Source organism: Chelmon rostratus, chromosome 6 (assembly GCF_017976325.1).
Source record: "Chelmon rostratus isolate fCheRos1 chromosome 6, fCheRos1.pri, whole genome shotgun sequence".
Classification (NCBI taxonomy): domain Eukaryota; kingdom Metazoa; phylum Chordata; class Actinopteri; order Chaetodontiformes; family Chaetodontidae; genus Chelmon; species Chelmon rostratus.
Window position 1 is genome coordinate 10,637,602 of NC_055663.1, and position 14,473 is coordinate 10,652,074.

Here is a 14,473-nt window from a genome sequence, read left to right on the forward strand (position 1 = left end):
TTGACATTGATGTATTTCTCCTTTGTGTGAAACTAGTTCAAACCCCTCAATTTACTTTTAAATTGTCCAGAACCCAGAGGTGGGAGATGGTTTGAAGTGCTGAGAGATTCACGGGATACACATGGAAAAGATGTTGCATGAATCTGAATTTCTGTCTGTACTTTGTGACAAGACTTATTTGTATGCACAATCATAAATGTGGAAGTCAGGCTTTAGAGGTAAAGGTGCCACAGATGTAATCTTGGTTCAGACACAGCATGTAAGTTGTCTTGAATTTCACTGGTCAGAAGTTTCTTGAAATAGTTTCCATCTCAACATGACATTCATAGCTTCATGCTCACCCCAAGGGGATGTAAGATCACTTCATTGTTGCTCCCGTTGTACTTTCATTTCTATTCTGTATATGTGTGTGTGCTTTGGAAACAAAGCAAATGATCTTTGCTTGTTTTAGAATGAAACATTTTTTCCTTTATTTAGAGTGAGCACTGGATAACATGACTTGCTGCGATGAATATTTTCGCAGTGCTGACTCTGCTGTGTGATCACTCTCTTTTTCATCTCGCTGAGAAAACGCATTACTCACAGGGACAATACAAATACGCAAGTACAGTAACTCCCGACACTGTCAACAGTATTGTCTCACAGGCTTTCCATTTATATTCCGTGCAGAGTTTTAAGACTCTGCATTTATCCCACTGCTTTGTGTCACAATGTTGAATGGATGTGACAAAGAGAGAAGACAATTCAGGTGACCCTTCGCTTAAGACCTGCTCCGAATACCACTTGTCCAATCATAGCTTAGTAACTGTAACTAGGCACCTGCAGGCCTGTCAATCTTTGCAGTTCTCTACATGTTGATGCGGTATGCATTAGGCTCGAAGAAGAGCGACACTCGGTATCTCAAGTGTTTGGAGGTTGGCGTCTTTTTTTCAAAAACTTAAAACACAAGAGCAAACATGAGGAATCCATTCCTCAAACTTGTCTGCTCCAACATAAGCTACATATGTTAGTATGTCTGGCTAACTATCTTACTACCGACAGTAATAACCAAGTGTTCCATCCAAAGGCAGTAGGCTTGTTGATAGCTTAGTACATTATTCAGTGAGATTACAGGTCACAAAAAAATACCTGTTCATGAGCGACACATTATTCACTGTTTGTAAATCTGTGAGCCAAGAGCCTTAGACTAATGATAACAGCTCAGTCCTGCTGCTGATATGCCTGGGACATGTAGCTTTAGCCTTAGTCTTTTGTCAAACCACACTTAAAACCTGGGGCCTTGGAGAGAGTGAGAGACAATGAGGACAGGCTGGCAGTTATATCCTTGTTGGAGGCCCGCACAGTCGAACCAGCGCGTGCAGAAAGGGAGGGGTTGTAACATTTGCAAGATGTGAAAGTTCTGCTGAGGTGAGGACTCCATTCAGCAACGATTTGTTGAAGTTTTTTAACTTTCACTGAAGGTTGCCTGCCTCTCTTAAGAAAGCAACAGCACTTTGCAGTGACACAGATTCGTTTGAGGGAGAGCAGCTTAAATGAGATTCTACTGCACTACTTTCTGCTGTCATCCCTGTCACAAGCCAGCATGAGCTGAACAAAACATAATAAAACCTTAAAGCAGTCTAGCAGTTAAATGAGTTACACTTTTCATTTATTTATGGAGAAAACAAAGTGTTCGTGTACATGCTCAAGTCATCGCATGCATAGTGAAACACAAGTATTGTCTTCCAAACAGGCACAACAATAAAAAGCATAGACAATGCACGCAAGGAAGCAGTGGGAGGATTGTGATGATGCAGATAATTAACAAGTGCAGCATTTACAGGTTGCAATGTTGGTGTGCTAATGAGCTGACTGGTCTCTAAAAGCCAAATTTTGCAGTGCACGAGCTAGACTTTAGCATAGCAGCATAAAAACAGAGCCACATTAGTGTTTATTTTCGAGTAACGCACAAACCCAACCAGCGCACATTAAGTTTAGGAGAGAGACTGACAAATGAAATGGGTTGCTGGGATAGTTTACATGCTGGTGTACCAATAAGTCCTGTGCACCCATGTTGTTCGGATGTTGATCGGATGCTGTGACCGACATTCCAGACAGTTAGCGAGTGGAGCTTTTGGGTGCTCACATCAGTGTGTTTACAGTAGACGAGGAACACTTCTGATTATGTGAGAAGAGTTGTATTAAGTGTTTTGTGGCTCCAGAAGGAGCTGTGTGAAGTCTGCCTCAAGTGATGGAGGTGTGGAAAGAAGTGAGCTTACCAGAGCTCAGTAGCCTGCTCCTCATCTTTGCTTGAGGCTAGCAGCTAGAGGCTACATTAGCTGCTGCTAGCGTGGCACATCCGACTAGCCTATATTTAATATATACAGTTTCATTGTGGTGCAATGCTACATCTGTACTCTTTTAGCACGGTCTGAATGTGCACAGACCGTCTGATACACACCATCAGTGCTAATATAAATTGAGATTTCATCCTGAATGCTGACCTCAGACCATATAAGCACCACATCATTGATGAGTGAACATGCCCTCCACTCGGTTTCAGCATCAAGTAACTACCGTTAAAAAATCAACACAAAGTAATTTCCTGCAATTGTTTGAATGTCAGTACACGTTTAAAGTGTATATTGGTTTGAAAGAAAAGTTTTCATCTTTAATGTAAACTTTGTAAATGCAGTTCAGCTGACTGAGCTTAATCTGCTACCTTTCTCACTTTTTCATTTGAATATTCTCCCCCAGTGATTTAACTCCCACCATCCTTCCTTCTTCTGTGCCGGAGGAGGAATCTGTGAGGAAACTGTTGGTGTGGAAATGTACTCCGGCAGCAGCGTGCTGCGGGCCCTCAGAGTGAAGACACAGTAGCACACATTGTGTCCTCCTCCTCTCCAGCCAACTGCTTCACAGAGACTCTCAGAGGCTTTAAGACTGCCAGGGGTCTGGTTGATTTTGGACAGACATTACTGCCTGTTTTTTCAGTTTTTCTTCCCATCCTGACTCTCTTCTCATGCCAGCAAATACATTCTGAGGTACCATTGCATAATTGCCATTTCATATATGTGTGTGTGTGTGTCGCTATCTTGAAGGTGCACGCTGCAGTGTGTGCTGCTCCCTGTGAAAACATTGTGCTACCCGGACTGAGGATCGGCAGCTATTTAGTGCACAAGCTGAAAGGCTCTTGTGATCTGTTCCCACCACACCCCGCAACGTTTTCTGACCAGTTTCAAACCCTGAAGTGTGGCCAGCACAAACAATTAAAGGCATGCCCGCTGTGATCTTAGCCTTATTCTTTCATTATGGATCAGCAGCAGTCGAGGGCCCTAATTAGTCGCGTTGGCTGGCTGAGGAAATGAATGGGCACTGATTGGGCTGAAATGGGGGCCCCAGGGGTTCCGATGAGCCGGCTTCTTAGAGTCAGCATTGGCAGGGAATTGCTCTTTCTGATTTTCTGGCGATTTATAGCCATTAGCTCTCATCTGTTTGCTCAGTTTGCCTGTCAGAACTTGCCTTCTGATTTTCTGTCCCTGTTGCTTCGGGGCATAGTGTCCTGTTTTCCCAATTACTCTTCATTTCTTGTGTTATCACAACCAAGGACGCCAGCACAATCTTGTAGCGTCCTTTTCAAACAACCAATCCATTTTCTGAAAATAATATGAGCTGACGAGGTTATAATCCGACTTGTTTACAGACAGGGCTCTTCCAACATAGTCGTAGCCTGTGCCTGTGAATCATAAAGTTGGTGTTTTTGGCTCACAAAGTTGATTTCTAAGAAGGATTTTCCAACGAATACTCTTGAGTTGTGCTTCAATGTTTCTTACGCTCTTCTTACCCCCTGCTCGCACACTTGTGTGCTCTCTCTCTCTCACACCCGCCCTGATCTGTGTCTCCTGTCTTGTGTGTTGCAGCTGGGTACAGAGTGGACTGCTCCAGGCGAGTTCAGCAAGTTCAGGTCCCAGTCCTCCAAGTCTGTGCAGTAAGTACCTGTGACAACCACACACATTTCTTAACGGCACAGTTATTTCACTGTGAAGTCAGCGCACAGGCCGAAAGAAACCCCTGCTCACATCTTACAGTCAGCTTGGCAAACACACACCGCCACTAGAGCTTCTCTGAGGACCGGTCTTGTGGCTGTTACCGGTAAAGTGTCTCTCTACCTGTTAAGTAGCAGTCTGTACCCATCATGCCCTGTGTAGAGTCATTCATGTCCGGCTACAACCTCTTTTATCACATAATTGCTTCAGAAGGCTTGTTCACTGGACACTGAAAAGCAGGTGATGTATCTCTTCTGTGGATATGCGTGTACTGTTTGAGTTAACATGCGTAGAGTGCTACGACCGTAGCAGTTGAAAGTCCCCTCTCTCTACATGTAAGTTGAGAATGTATTAACCTAATCAGCTCCTCTCAGTTTCAACACATCTCTCTTCCTAATTGCTGGGAGCTGCTTTCATAAAAGCACCCTCTGGTATGAGCAGTTTGCTTCCATAGTCATTGTCAAGTTGATATGATTATGCAGCAAGAGAGGAGATCCTAAGAACAGCGCTTTTATCCCGTTGGGTTCTTGCATTTGCCTGATTGGATGAAGTTGTAGAGTGCTTCCTTTAATTATTCACACACCACACACAAACACACTGCCAATGGTGTTTGTAGTGAAGGTTCAGAATATTTTAGAACTTCTAAATGGTACAAAATGGGTGATGAATGCACACAAGAAAGTCAAAGAAAAAAACATGTTTAGCTATTTGCAGTTATGCCCCCTTCAGAAGCTGAAAGCTTTGGATCATGGCTGCAATGTCAGCGTGAGTCTGAAACATTCTTAGCATGGTTTACTAAAAAGACAACTGGTCAAAGCAGCTTTCCAAGCCTTGGTGATATCAGCACGCTAATGATAGAAAGGATTAGAATGTAATACTGATATGTATCCCAACACAATAAATGAATACAAGATCACATGGCGACCTCTTTTTTTGTTTGAATTATAACTTGTTCAAATCATTCATTTATAGAACAGTAACAGAATGTGATCATGTCATCATGGTACAATTCTATAGTCAGAAAGCCGTCTCATATCAGCAGGGGCAAAAGCAGAACCCCCAAGTGGGACCAGAGCGAGCATACAGGACACACCACTGCCTGCTGTCATGCACGCATGATGACATACTAGATGATGAAATATGCATTTGAATGCCTAAAGTTTCAGAGAAACAGCGATGCACTTTACAAGTTGAATTGCTTATGAATCAGGTGGCGGTGCAGTGGTGACAGCAGCAGTGTGAATAGATGTGTGGAGCAGGCATATAAATGGACCTCTCTGTGTGACTGTGAGTGTAGGTGTGCTGATGGCGCTTTGAAAAATCTGCTGATAGTCATTTGATCTGAACGCCACAAATGACATCATAGTCCTGACTGAACTCACCATATGAGCTCAATTTGTGCAATATTACAGTGATTTAAGTGCCGACTTTGAAAGCCTTTTTGATATTATTGTAGTACATTTACTGATACACACACACACAGCCGTGTTTCCATCGGACATTGCATAGGCTTACATTCATTTCCTGAAGACTACAGGATTAATTTGACATTGTTGTGAATTCAGTCTGACTCACTGCATCACTCCAGGTCTCCAAGTGTCAAGTTCTCATTGTAACTCTTTAGATATCATTATGTATCATTCAGACAAGCATTATTCAGACGCATAAAACCACAAAACAATCTTTAATGCTCATTTAAAACCATGCATCTGTCGCACATTCTGCCTTCCTTTGTAAAGGTCCACTTAGACACACACACACACACACACTCACACACACAAACACCCACACACACAGACACAGAGAACATTTTATATAATGAATTTAATAAATTCATTAATGCCATAAGGGGCTGAATGCAGACCAGGACCTGTTGGCGAGTGTTTGTCTTTGTCTGTGTGTAGGCTTAACTGGGCCTGGTTAGCACAGCAGGCACGCCAGACTACCAGAGAGTACAGAGAGATTATAAAAGATGAAGCAGAAGAAGAAGACGAATGGAGAGAAGGAGGCAGCTGAAAGTTTTTCTATTTTCTCATCGTGCCTGAATAGCGTCTTATGTTCTTCGACAATGGAAGCAGAATACGACGGGTACATTAAAAAGAATCGGTTGTGACATTGCTGTGTTGCACGTTTTGTCATCTGTTAGTGTGTCCATTCGGTTGTGTGTTTGTGTGGATGGGTGTGTGCATGACTTCATGTATGTCGAATCTGCAGGGTAGTTTTTCTACAATTCGAGCAGGTTGTCATACAAGAAAAATTCCCCAGTCAAGGAGAGCTATTGCAGAGAACATGCCTTCGCTGTGTGCTCTCTACCGCACTGAGATCTAATACAGCAGTGATATCTATCACCTTGCGCACACATACGCACACACCAGTTGTTGCTCAAGTACCATCCTCTCAAAATCTTTTCATGTTTTCCACCCTGATGCGTAAAGTGATGCACGATTCCGCTGTCAGAATATGAAGTGTTGCATACCAGAGATGGAGTGGTTGGGGAAGTGGTGGGGTTTTACGTGTGGAAGGGGCTAATGACTAAAGTCAAATCTGTTCTTATTTTACAGCTACACTCTATCACATGCTTTAGGGGAAGTGTGTCAAAGATGGCGTGAAAGTCTAGCTTAAGATAATTAGGAAAAATCTAGTTTGATGTTCCTGTGTGTGGGCGTGCGTAAGAGAACATATTTATATTTTTGCATGCAAGCAAATACATGCCTCCATGCATTAATGTGCATGTGTTCGTTAAATACCGTGACATTTCAAATCCCTCTCTGCATCTGATGACTTTATTGAAACATCCCACAGCAAATTCTGTTTATTTGTCATCTTCCACGTGTTCCGTCTGCCGCACTGTGTGGCATGAATCGCTCACACACCATTACACTCGACCTGTTTACAGCAAAGCTGATGTGCTCCCAAGCGCGGCAAATTGTGTGCACAGCAGGATTAATCGCCATGCATTCATAAAAGGTATTCTTCAAATTAGATGGGATAGATTTGAAATTAGCAAATTAGCTGCGCAGAACAGAACAACATATAATTTTCTAAAAAAAGGGGGAAAAAATGAAAAAAAATCCATCGGAGTGTGTGTACAGCAATAATAATCAGTCATTAGACAGATTGTATCACCTGGTAATTTGAAACATTTGTAAATCAGATGAAATAAAGAAATAATATAACAAAATGAATTAGGTGTTGCTAGAATATTACACTCAATTTTATAGATGGAAAGCCACTGTGGAAATTATTTGTCATTACACAGGCTACTGCTATCCCTTGGCAGCCTGATCCTCTTGTGCAATTTGTTATTGAAGGATACGGAAGTTCGGGTCATTTGAGCCTATTTACAGGCGCCACTCTACCACAGAGCTGCATTTCAAAACAACTTTCACAGTTTATGGGCTACTGTTCCTGGTTATTATCATATTGGACCCAGGACAGAATGAAATGGGACAGAGCTCGAGTAAAATGGAGCATAAAAGAATTGAGTTGAATGGTGCAGAGCAGAACACAACAGAGAGCAACCCCTCAGAAATGTAATTGAACGGAGGAGAGCAGAATGAAGCACAACAGACACTCCCACTTTAGCAAGGTTGTTCTTTCGCGCGCTGGACTGCGGTTATTTATACGTCTCGGTTCGTTGGAGCCGTGCAGCCGCCTGTAGTAGAGCTGAGTGAACAGTGACTAATGGCTGCTGCAGGGTTGAATCATATTGTCAGGGAATGAAACATATTGTTGTTGAGGGCTTCAAGAAACACTTCACTCGCCTGTTGGAGGTCTCCACGCGATGCAGTTCAAGGCCACTGAAATCAACAAACATACGTGCGCACACACACACACGCTTATAGAATCTGAACAGCATCCAGTTGGCGGTCCCTCTGCGGTTACTCCGCTTCTTGGATGACTGCAGCTGGAGCTTTCAGGTGCACCACCCTCATCTAAACTGCCACATTCTTCCCATCAGCCCCTCGTTCTCTCTCTCTTTTATGGCCTTCTCCCTCAATCTCAACATGTCTGTTTCTTGTAATGGCAATTACATTTGGGGAGTGGATTTGCAGCTGGTAAAAAGGAAGAGGTAGATAAGGTTATGGGCTTTCTGTAGTGTGCACGTGGTCTGGTGCAGGAGAGGCTGCACCGAACGTCCACTCATCACCGCCGGGCTAGGTGTGGCCTTCCTGTCGTCGGGTGGTGTGTGAGAGTCTGTCCTAGGTGGCAATTTAAATAGATGGGATGGACAGGAAAGTTGGATCAGAACACCTGTTTGGGAGGTCTGGTAGCCATCTACACCACCTGGCCATGACCACCTGGAGGTAATGACTGTGTGTGTATGTGTTTGTGTGTGTGTGTCTGTTCTGAAGTTTGCTGAATAAAGCTTGAAGATAAAGAGTATTGGTCCCTCTTGCTGTCTCAATCCATCTACAACCCCAATTCCAGAAAAGTTACGATGCTGTGTTACGTAACATAAATAAAATAGAAATGTAATAACTTGCTAATCCTTTTCGACAAATGCACAATTGAAAACAGCACAAAGACAATATATCTCATGTTTGACCTATTGGGCTTCATTGGATTTTCTAAATATCTGCTGATTCTGAATTTGATGCAGTAACTCGTTTCAAACAAGTCGGGACAGGAGCAAGAAAAGACTGGGAAAGTTGTGTAACGCTTCAAAAACACCTGTTTGGATCATTCCACAGGTAAACAGGTTGATTGGTAACCGGTGTATCATGATTAGGTATGAAAGGAGCATCCTGGAAATGCTCAGTCGGTCACAAGCAAGGATGATAGATAGATAGATACTTTATTCATCAAGAGAAATTTGCAAATGGATGGAGCGAGGTTCAACACTTTGTGAGAACATGATTGCACAAAGGATGTTACTACTACCTCTTCCTTGGGAACACTTTGTAAAACTGCCGTCGGTAAACACAGTTTGTTTGCAGATGATTGCATTCTATTTTTATTTACATTTTGTACAGCGTCCCAACTTTTTTGGAATCAGAATTGGATCTGCTTCTCTCTTTCTGCTCTCGACAAACAATGTCTTCTGTCCTTTGTGGCTCCATGTCAATGAAATGGATCCATGTGAGGATTTATGCATGGAGCATATCATCAAATAATTCGTGGTAACAACCATCAAAACAACATTTTATAGCTGCTTGTATTTGGCCCATTATTTAGATGTGTATGGTTATAAAGAGAAAGGTAGAAACAGTCAGAGATTAGTGCTAATTTATTAGTTGATAGAAAATCAACAACTTTGATCGTCTCACTTTTTAACAAGCACAGATACAAAACATTTGCTTGGTCCTTGCTTGTTCTTCCTAAACATGAGGATTGCTACTACTTTCTTTTCTATATCCCAGTAAATTGAATATGTTTGATGCCACTTTAGACTGTTTTTGATGGGCTGTTATTTACTATTTTCTATCATTTTATTGTCTAAAGAATTAATCCGTTCAGAGAAGAAAAAGCAGACACAACAATAAGAATGAAAATAGCCATTAGTTGCAGACCTACTTTCAGGGGTAAGTGTCAAAAAGCTGCTTCTTTCTGATGCCACTTGAACCTGTTGTCATGACTTTTAAAATAACACTCTGTCAATTTAAAAGTGCCCCTTTTTTGTCTGTCTAGCTCTTTGTCTCCGCCTCCGCTCATACCTGTTACGTGATCGTTTGGCGGTGCCTGCTAGGTGCTGTCACAGCAGCTTGATGAGTGACAGTGAAGTAGTCAGATGAGGAACCCAGATAACCCTGTCAGCAGTGTCTCTGCTCTTTGACACAGCTACAGGAGCCTCAGGCTGTATAGACAACACCGGCGAGATTGACATTTGCTAAAATTCTATAAACTGAACTGTGCTGAGTAGCATACTGAGCTAGTCTGACGGCGTGCTTGACTCAGGCTCAGGCGGGGATGTGATTGGCAGTGAGTTGAGGATTATGGGGAATATTGTTTGAAAGATTTTGAGAGCTAACGAGCACCGGCTGAAGGCAAAAGTCAATTAAGCGATGTCTGTGTTTCTTAAGCGTTAGCGTTTGCCTCCATGTGCTTCTGTAGATGAGCTTCCATACATGAGAGTATGGCCCGTCTGGATTTTCACCTCGGGGTGTAACGGTTGAAATTAAAAATGGCTGCCGCTGACCTTCGACAGTGGCGTGGTGAGGAGGAAAGGCAGGAGAGGAATCCAAGGTTATCTGGGACGCCACAGCTGGCATTTTGAAGCAGAAGCTTTCACTTCACAAACTGCTGCAAATGACATTTACGCCCAATCCTCCACAGACACGTGGGCGTCGATGTGTGTTCTTCTGCTTCTCTGTGAGTGTCTGAGTGTGTGCCTTCTTACATTTTAGGCCTTTCTTTCCTCTCTTAACTTCCCCTCTTCTACCTCCTCATCTTTCTTTCACTTTCATTCCTTCAGACTGCAAATGCTCCCATTTGTTTTCTGTCCACATGACTTAACAGAAAACCTCCAAAGAGCGATAGTAGTTGGAAGGAGAGAGTTAACTGTGCTTCTCCTAGGCAACAATGAGGGAAACCTAGTGGAGAATGACCAGCTATTTCACTATGGGATCTCTCAGTATCTATAATTGAATCATTTAAGCACTGCTGGCTATTAGCTGGTGCTGAGACTCAAGCATTTAGAAAGGGGAAAGTATAGTACTTGTGCTCGTGGCATCATAGGAATACTGATTGAGTGTTGCACCTGCTCTACAGCGAGCACCTGCACTGTCTTATGATATGCATGTATTCCACTTCCATGTGAGTTAATGTCTTTATGCTTCTGTCTTTGTGTGCACAAATATCCCTGATTGTGTTTGTGTGTGAACACCAGCCTTAATGCGAACCTCTCTCTCCGCTCAAGGTAATTGGTTGATACGCTGTAGCAGTTGAATTAGAATGAAGCTGTTTGCCAGCGAGCTGCAGTGACTTCTCTGTCCCACTTTCTTCCCTCAGGCCTTCACTCCGCCATCTGTTTCTATGAGTGATGGGAGCCTGCTGAGACACAAATCTTTGTTTGAGTGTGTGTGTGTGTGTGTCTCTGTGTTCATGTGAGGAGTGGCTTATATTTAATCAGAGTGTCTTTTGGGGCGTTGATGGTGATCTCTTGAGCTGTGAAAGACTGTGGCAGCGGACATCTGATTGGCAGTAATGCACGAGTACGACCACACGGTAACACCAGTCTGCTTCTGGCCAAACCTGATTAGAGACGGCAGTGATGACGGATGGTCAGCTCGTTCTGAGGAAACACAGAAATTACATTCTGAGCAGCTGGGGAACGGATATGTAAGCTGTTTGGAAAGTGACTTAGTCTCCGTCCGACAATTTCTTGAACTTTACGAAGCCGACCATCCGACATTAGCACACCCTTTACGATTGGTCAGGTGTGTGTGGGTGAGAAAATGAGCCATACACTAAGTGCCTTCCAGGAAAGACTGTCTGAAAGCGTGCAGCATATTTAAACAATTATCACGTCTTTTCACCCTGCCTTCAAGTATATTGCAGTTCGAAAAGCCTTTAAACAGTTTTGTCTTTCAACACAGCGGTGAATCATGTCAACATACTAATGAATGGGTATTAAGTGTCTGTGGCTCACTGATGAGTTGTTAAGCTCTGTGGCATGGAATAATATCAGGCTTTGGATGTGCAGACAACACTTGTTAGTTGCATCAATCCATTGGTGGTTTTGGTCTTGAGCTCCTGAGATTCTTTGACAGTAAGAAAAATGTTGCCAGCCTTAATTCTCCCGACTTGCTGACGTACTTCTGTACCTCTTACATTTCTCCTTTAAATACAGCTCCGCTCAGCTTGATGATGCTGTGATGAAAAGAGCACATGCTTCTCTTCACCTTCTCTGCAAACCCCGGGAGAGCAAGACATCGTCAGATACTCTTTCTTCACATGTCCACGCATTCAGGCTAGTGGGAGAATGGGAGCCTTAATACAAAATCAAAGTGGGACAGAGGTGAAGTGGAGGCGTAGAGAAGAAAAAGCATCAAAGATAGTAACAGCATAATGTTATATTAGATAATTACATACGGGGGAATTGGACGTGGTAGATGGAGGGAGAAGAGACGGTGCGAGAAGCGCTGCAGAGAGGCGGCGGACGAGATACAGGAGAAGAGAGAGGGAAGAAGGGACGAGGGGTGAAGGAGAGCAGAGGGGGACGAAGCGAAGGCAGGGGATGGAAGAAAGAGGATTTATTGCGGCTGCAGGGAAGAGCAGCGTGATAGCTCTCTGATGGATTAGAGGAATACATGAGAAATGGAGTGGAGAGGGGCGAGAGCGCGAGGGGAGAAAAGTGAAGTTTGTGCGTCTCCTTGGGGCAGCTCTAAACACTGGTATCATTAATGTAGTTGAGAGGGGAGCACTCGCCGAGCACAGTCTTTTTATTTAAAGACCACCTGTGGGTATTGGGGGGGGTGGGGGGGTTGACAGTCAGATAGCATTAATGAGAAATTGAGTTGCAAAAAGAAAGCAGATACTGGAAAAGTAGAATCAGGAAATTGCTGCAGCCGGCAGTGCAGATAGGTGAGATGAACGGAGAATAAGAGGAAGAGGGCTGGTATTTACCAAAGGTAGGAAGTATACTGTCTCCATTTCACCTCAGCTCTGATCACTACAAACAAGGTTAGTAATACTGAGGGTGTGTGTGTGTGTGTGAATGTGTGTCATCTGCCTGTCCGTGTGCATCCAGGCTTTTGTACATTTCTTTAGAGCCTAGCGGTTTTCTGTGAGATGCTTGTGAAAGGAGTTTGCCTTTCAGCAGGAAAAAAAACACACTCTCTATATGCTCTTGCCAAATAAATATTTCATATTTCAAATCCAGCAACAATGATACTCTCTGAATATTGTTTAGCTCCAGCAGTCTTGTCTTGTGTTATCCAGCCCAGTCGAGCTCCTTTGTCTGTCTCTATCCGTTCAGCCCAATGAAGGGAAACTGGAAACAAAGACTCCAATTAGTCAGGCAATTAGACTCTTGTTTTGTGTCCTCCACTCATCCTCTGAGTCACACACTAATAGCTATTCTTTCCTCTTCCCATCTCTCACTTGCCCTTCACTTGCTCCTTTATCTTTTTTTTTCCCCCCGTCAGGCATGGCGTTCTATATGAAATCACGTCTCACTGATATTCGCTGTAATGTATTTTTGCTTTCATGATACAGAACGCATTTATAATTCCCTCTGTCCCTGCTGTTCATTCGCTATTTATCGCTCCTCCTTCATCTTTCTTTCCGCGTGTCTCTCTGTCTCTTCATCTCTCTCAACCGGTGCACGCCTCGTCATCCATCACAGGGTGACTGGTGTGACCAACACACACACACACACACAAACAGAGAGTCATGCCAGTACATAAAAACCACCCTTTGTCGCTCCTACTTTGTGCTCCTTTGTTTGTTTCTCCTTTTTTCCTCCAGTCTTTCAGTTTAATATAATACTTTTGGACAGAGCGGAGCTTTTGAAATTTGTTTGCATCTTTCTTATTTGTCCCTGATCATACCGTGATTTGGGCCCATCGTGATTCATTTCCGTCTTCTTCACACCAAATTGAGAACGAAAACAAGACACAGAGAAATGATGCAAACCTTTAAAAAAGCAAATCACTATCAGTAGACGAGTGCAGACTGCAGACACTAAATCCCACAGGACTCAACAAATGTCTCACCTCCGCATGGAGCAAATATGAAATTGCTACTGAATCGGCATATAAAAACACTTCAAACCACAGAGAGAAAATATCAAGGAGATAGCTAAACAAAAATAAGATCAATGTGCAAATAGGACCCAATGTCCTGATGTGATCCTCTGTTTCACAGTGTCATGTGATCCTTTTGTTTGTCTCTTGCACCGCTCTTGTTGATAGGCCTGCTATCTGCTATCAGTGGTGTGTGTGTGCATGTGCGTGCATTGTCTTATCTGGCATCTTGTAACAGGTAAACAAGTTTGTATCGGCTGAGCTGTCACTGCTAAAGTTCAGACTCTTTGAGTGCGGTATGTTTTTTTTTTTTTCTTTGAATTTCTGTGAGTGGCAGGGGGCTACAAGGAGGAGATCCTCAAATATTGACAGTTGAGGACGCATTTTGAGAGTTTTCTGTGTGTATCTGTTACAGCTGTTATTTATTTGAAGCGCCCCTCTCGTCTGTGGTTGTGTATCAGCCTAACGCTGAAACATTGTGGCGGCAGACTGCACCCTCTCATCTCTGGCATTAGATTATCCCCTAGATCGAGTCAGATTATGGGCTGAAATAGACAATCTAATGAAGGGTCAGGAAATGCACTGATATATCCTAAAACCCATCTATAGTCGTCTGCTGAGGGACGGGAACTCAATGAACTACGGCTGCCAGGGTTGTCTCAGGGGAGGAATATGCAGGCATATGGTCAGCCAAAAACAGTGGAAAACTATAAGCTCCCGTACTTGGAGGGAATTTTGTTGCAAGAGTTTGGTTCGATT

General features: G+C 43.3%; 1 protein-coding gene across 1 annotated transcript in view; it reads left to right on the forward strand.

The window, feature by feature from the left end:
* Positions 1 to 14,473, forward strand: part of b4galnt4a (beta-1,4-N-acetyl-galactosaminyl transferase 4a) — a 130,301-nt gene that overhangs the window by 92,388 nt on the left and 23,440 nt on the right. The window contains exon 7 of the mRNA XM_041939562.1: positions 3,900 to 3,967. Coding sequence (XP_041795496.1) covers positions 3,900 to 3,967 — 68 coding nt within the window. The remainder of the gene's footprint in view (positions 1 to 3,899; positions 3,968 to 14,473) is intronic.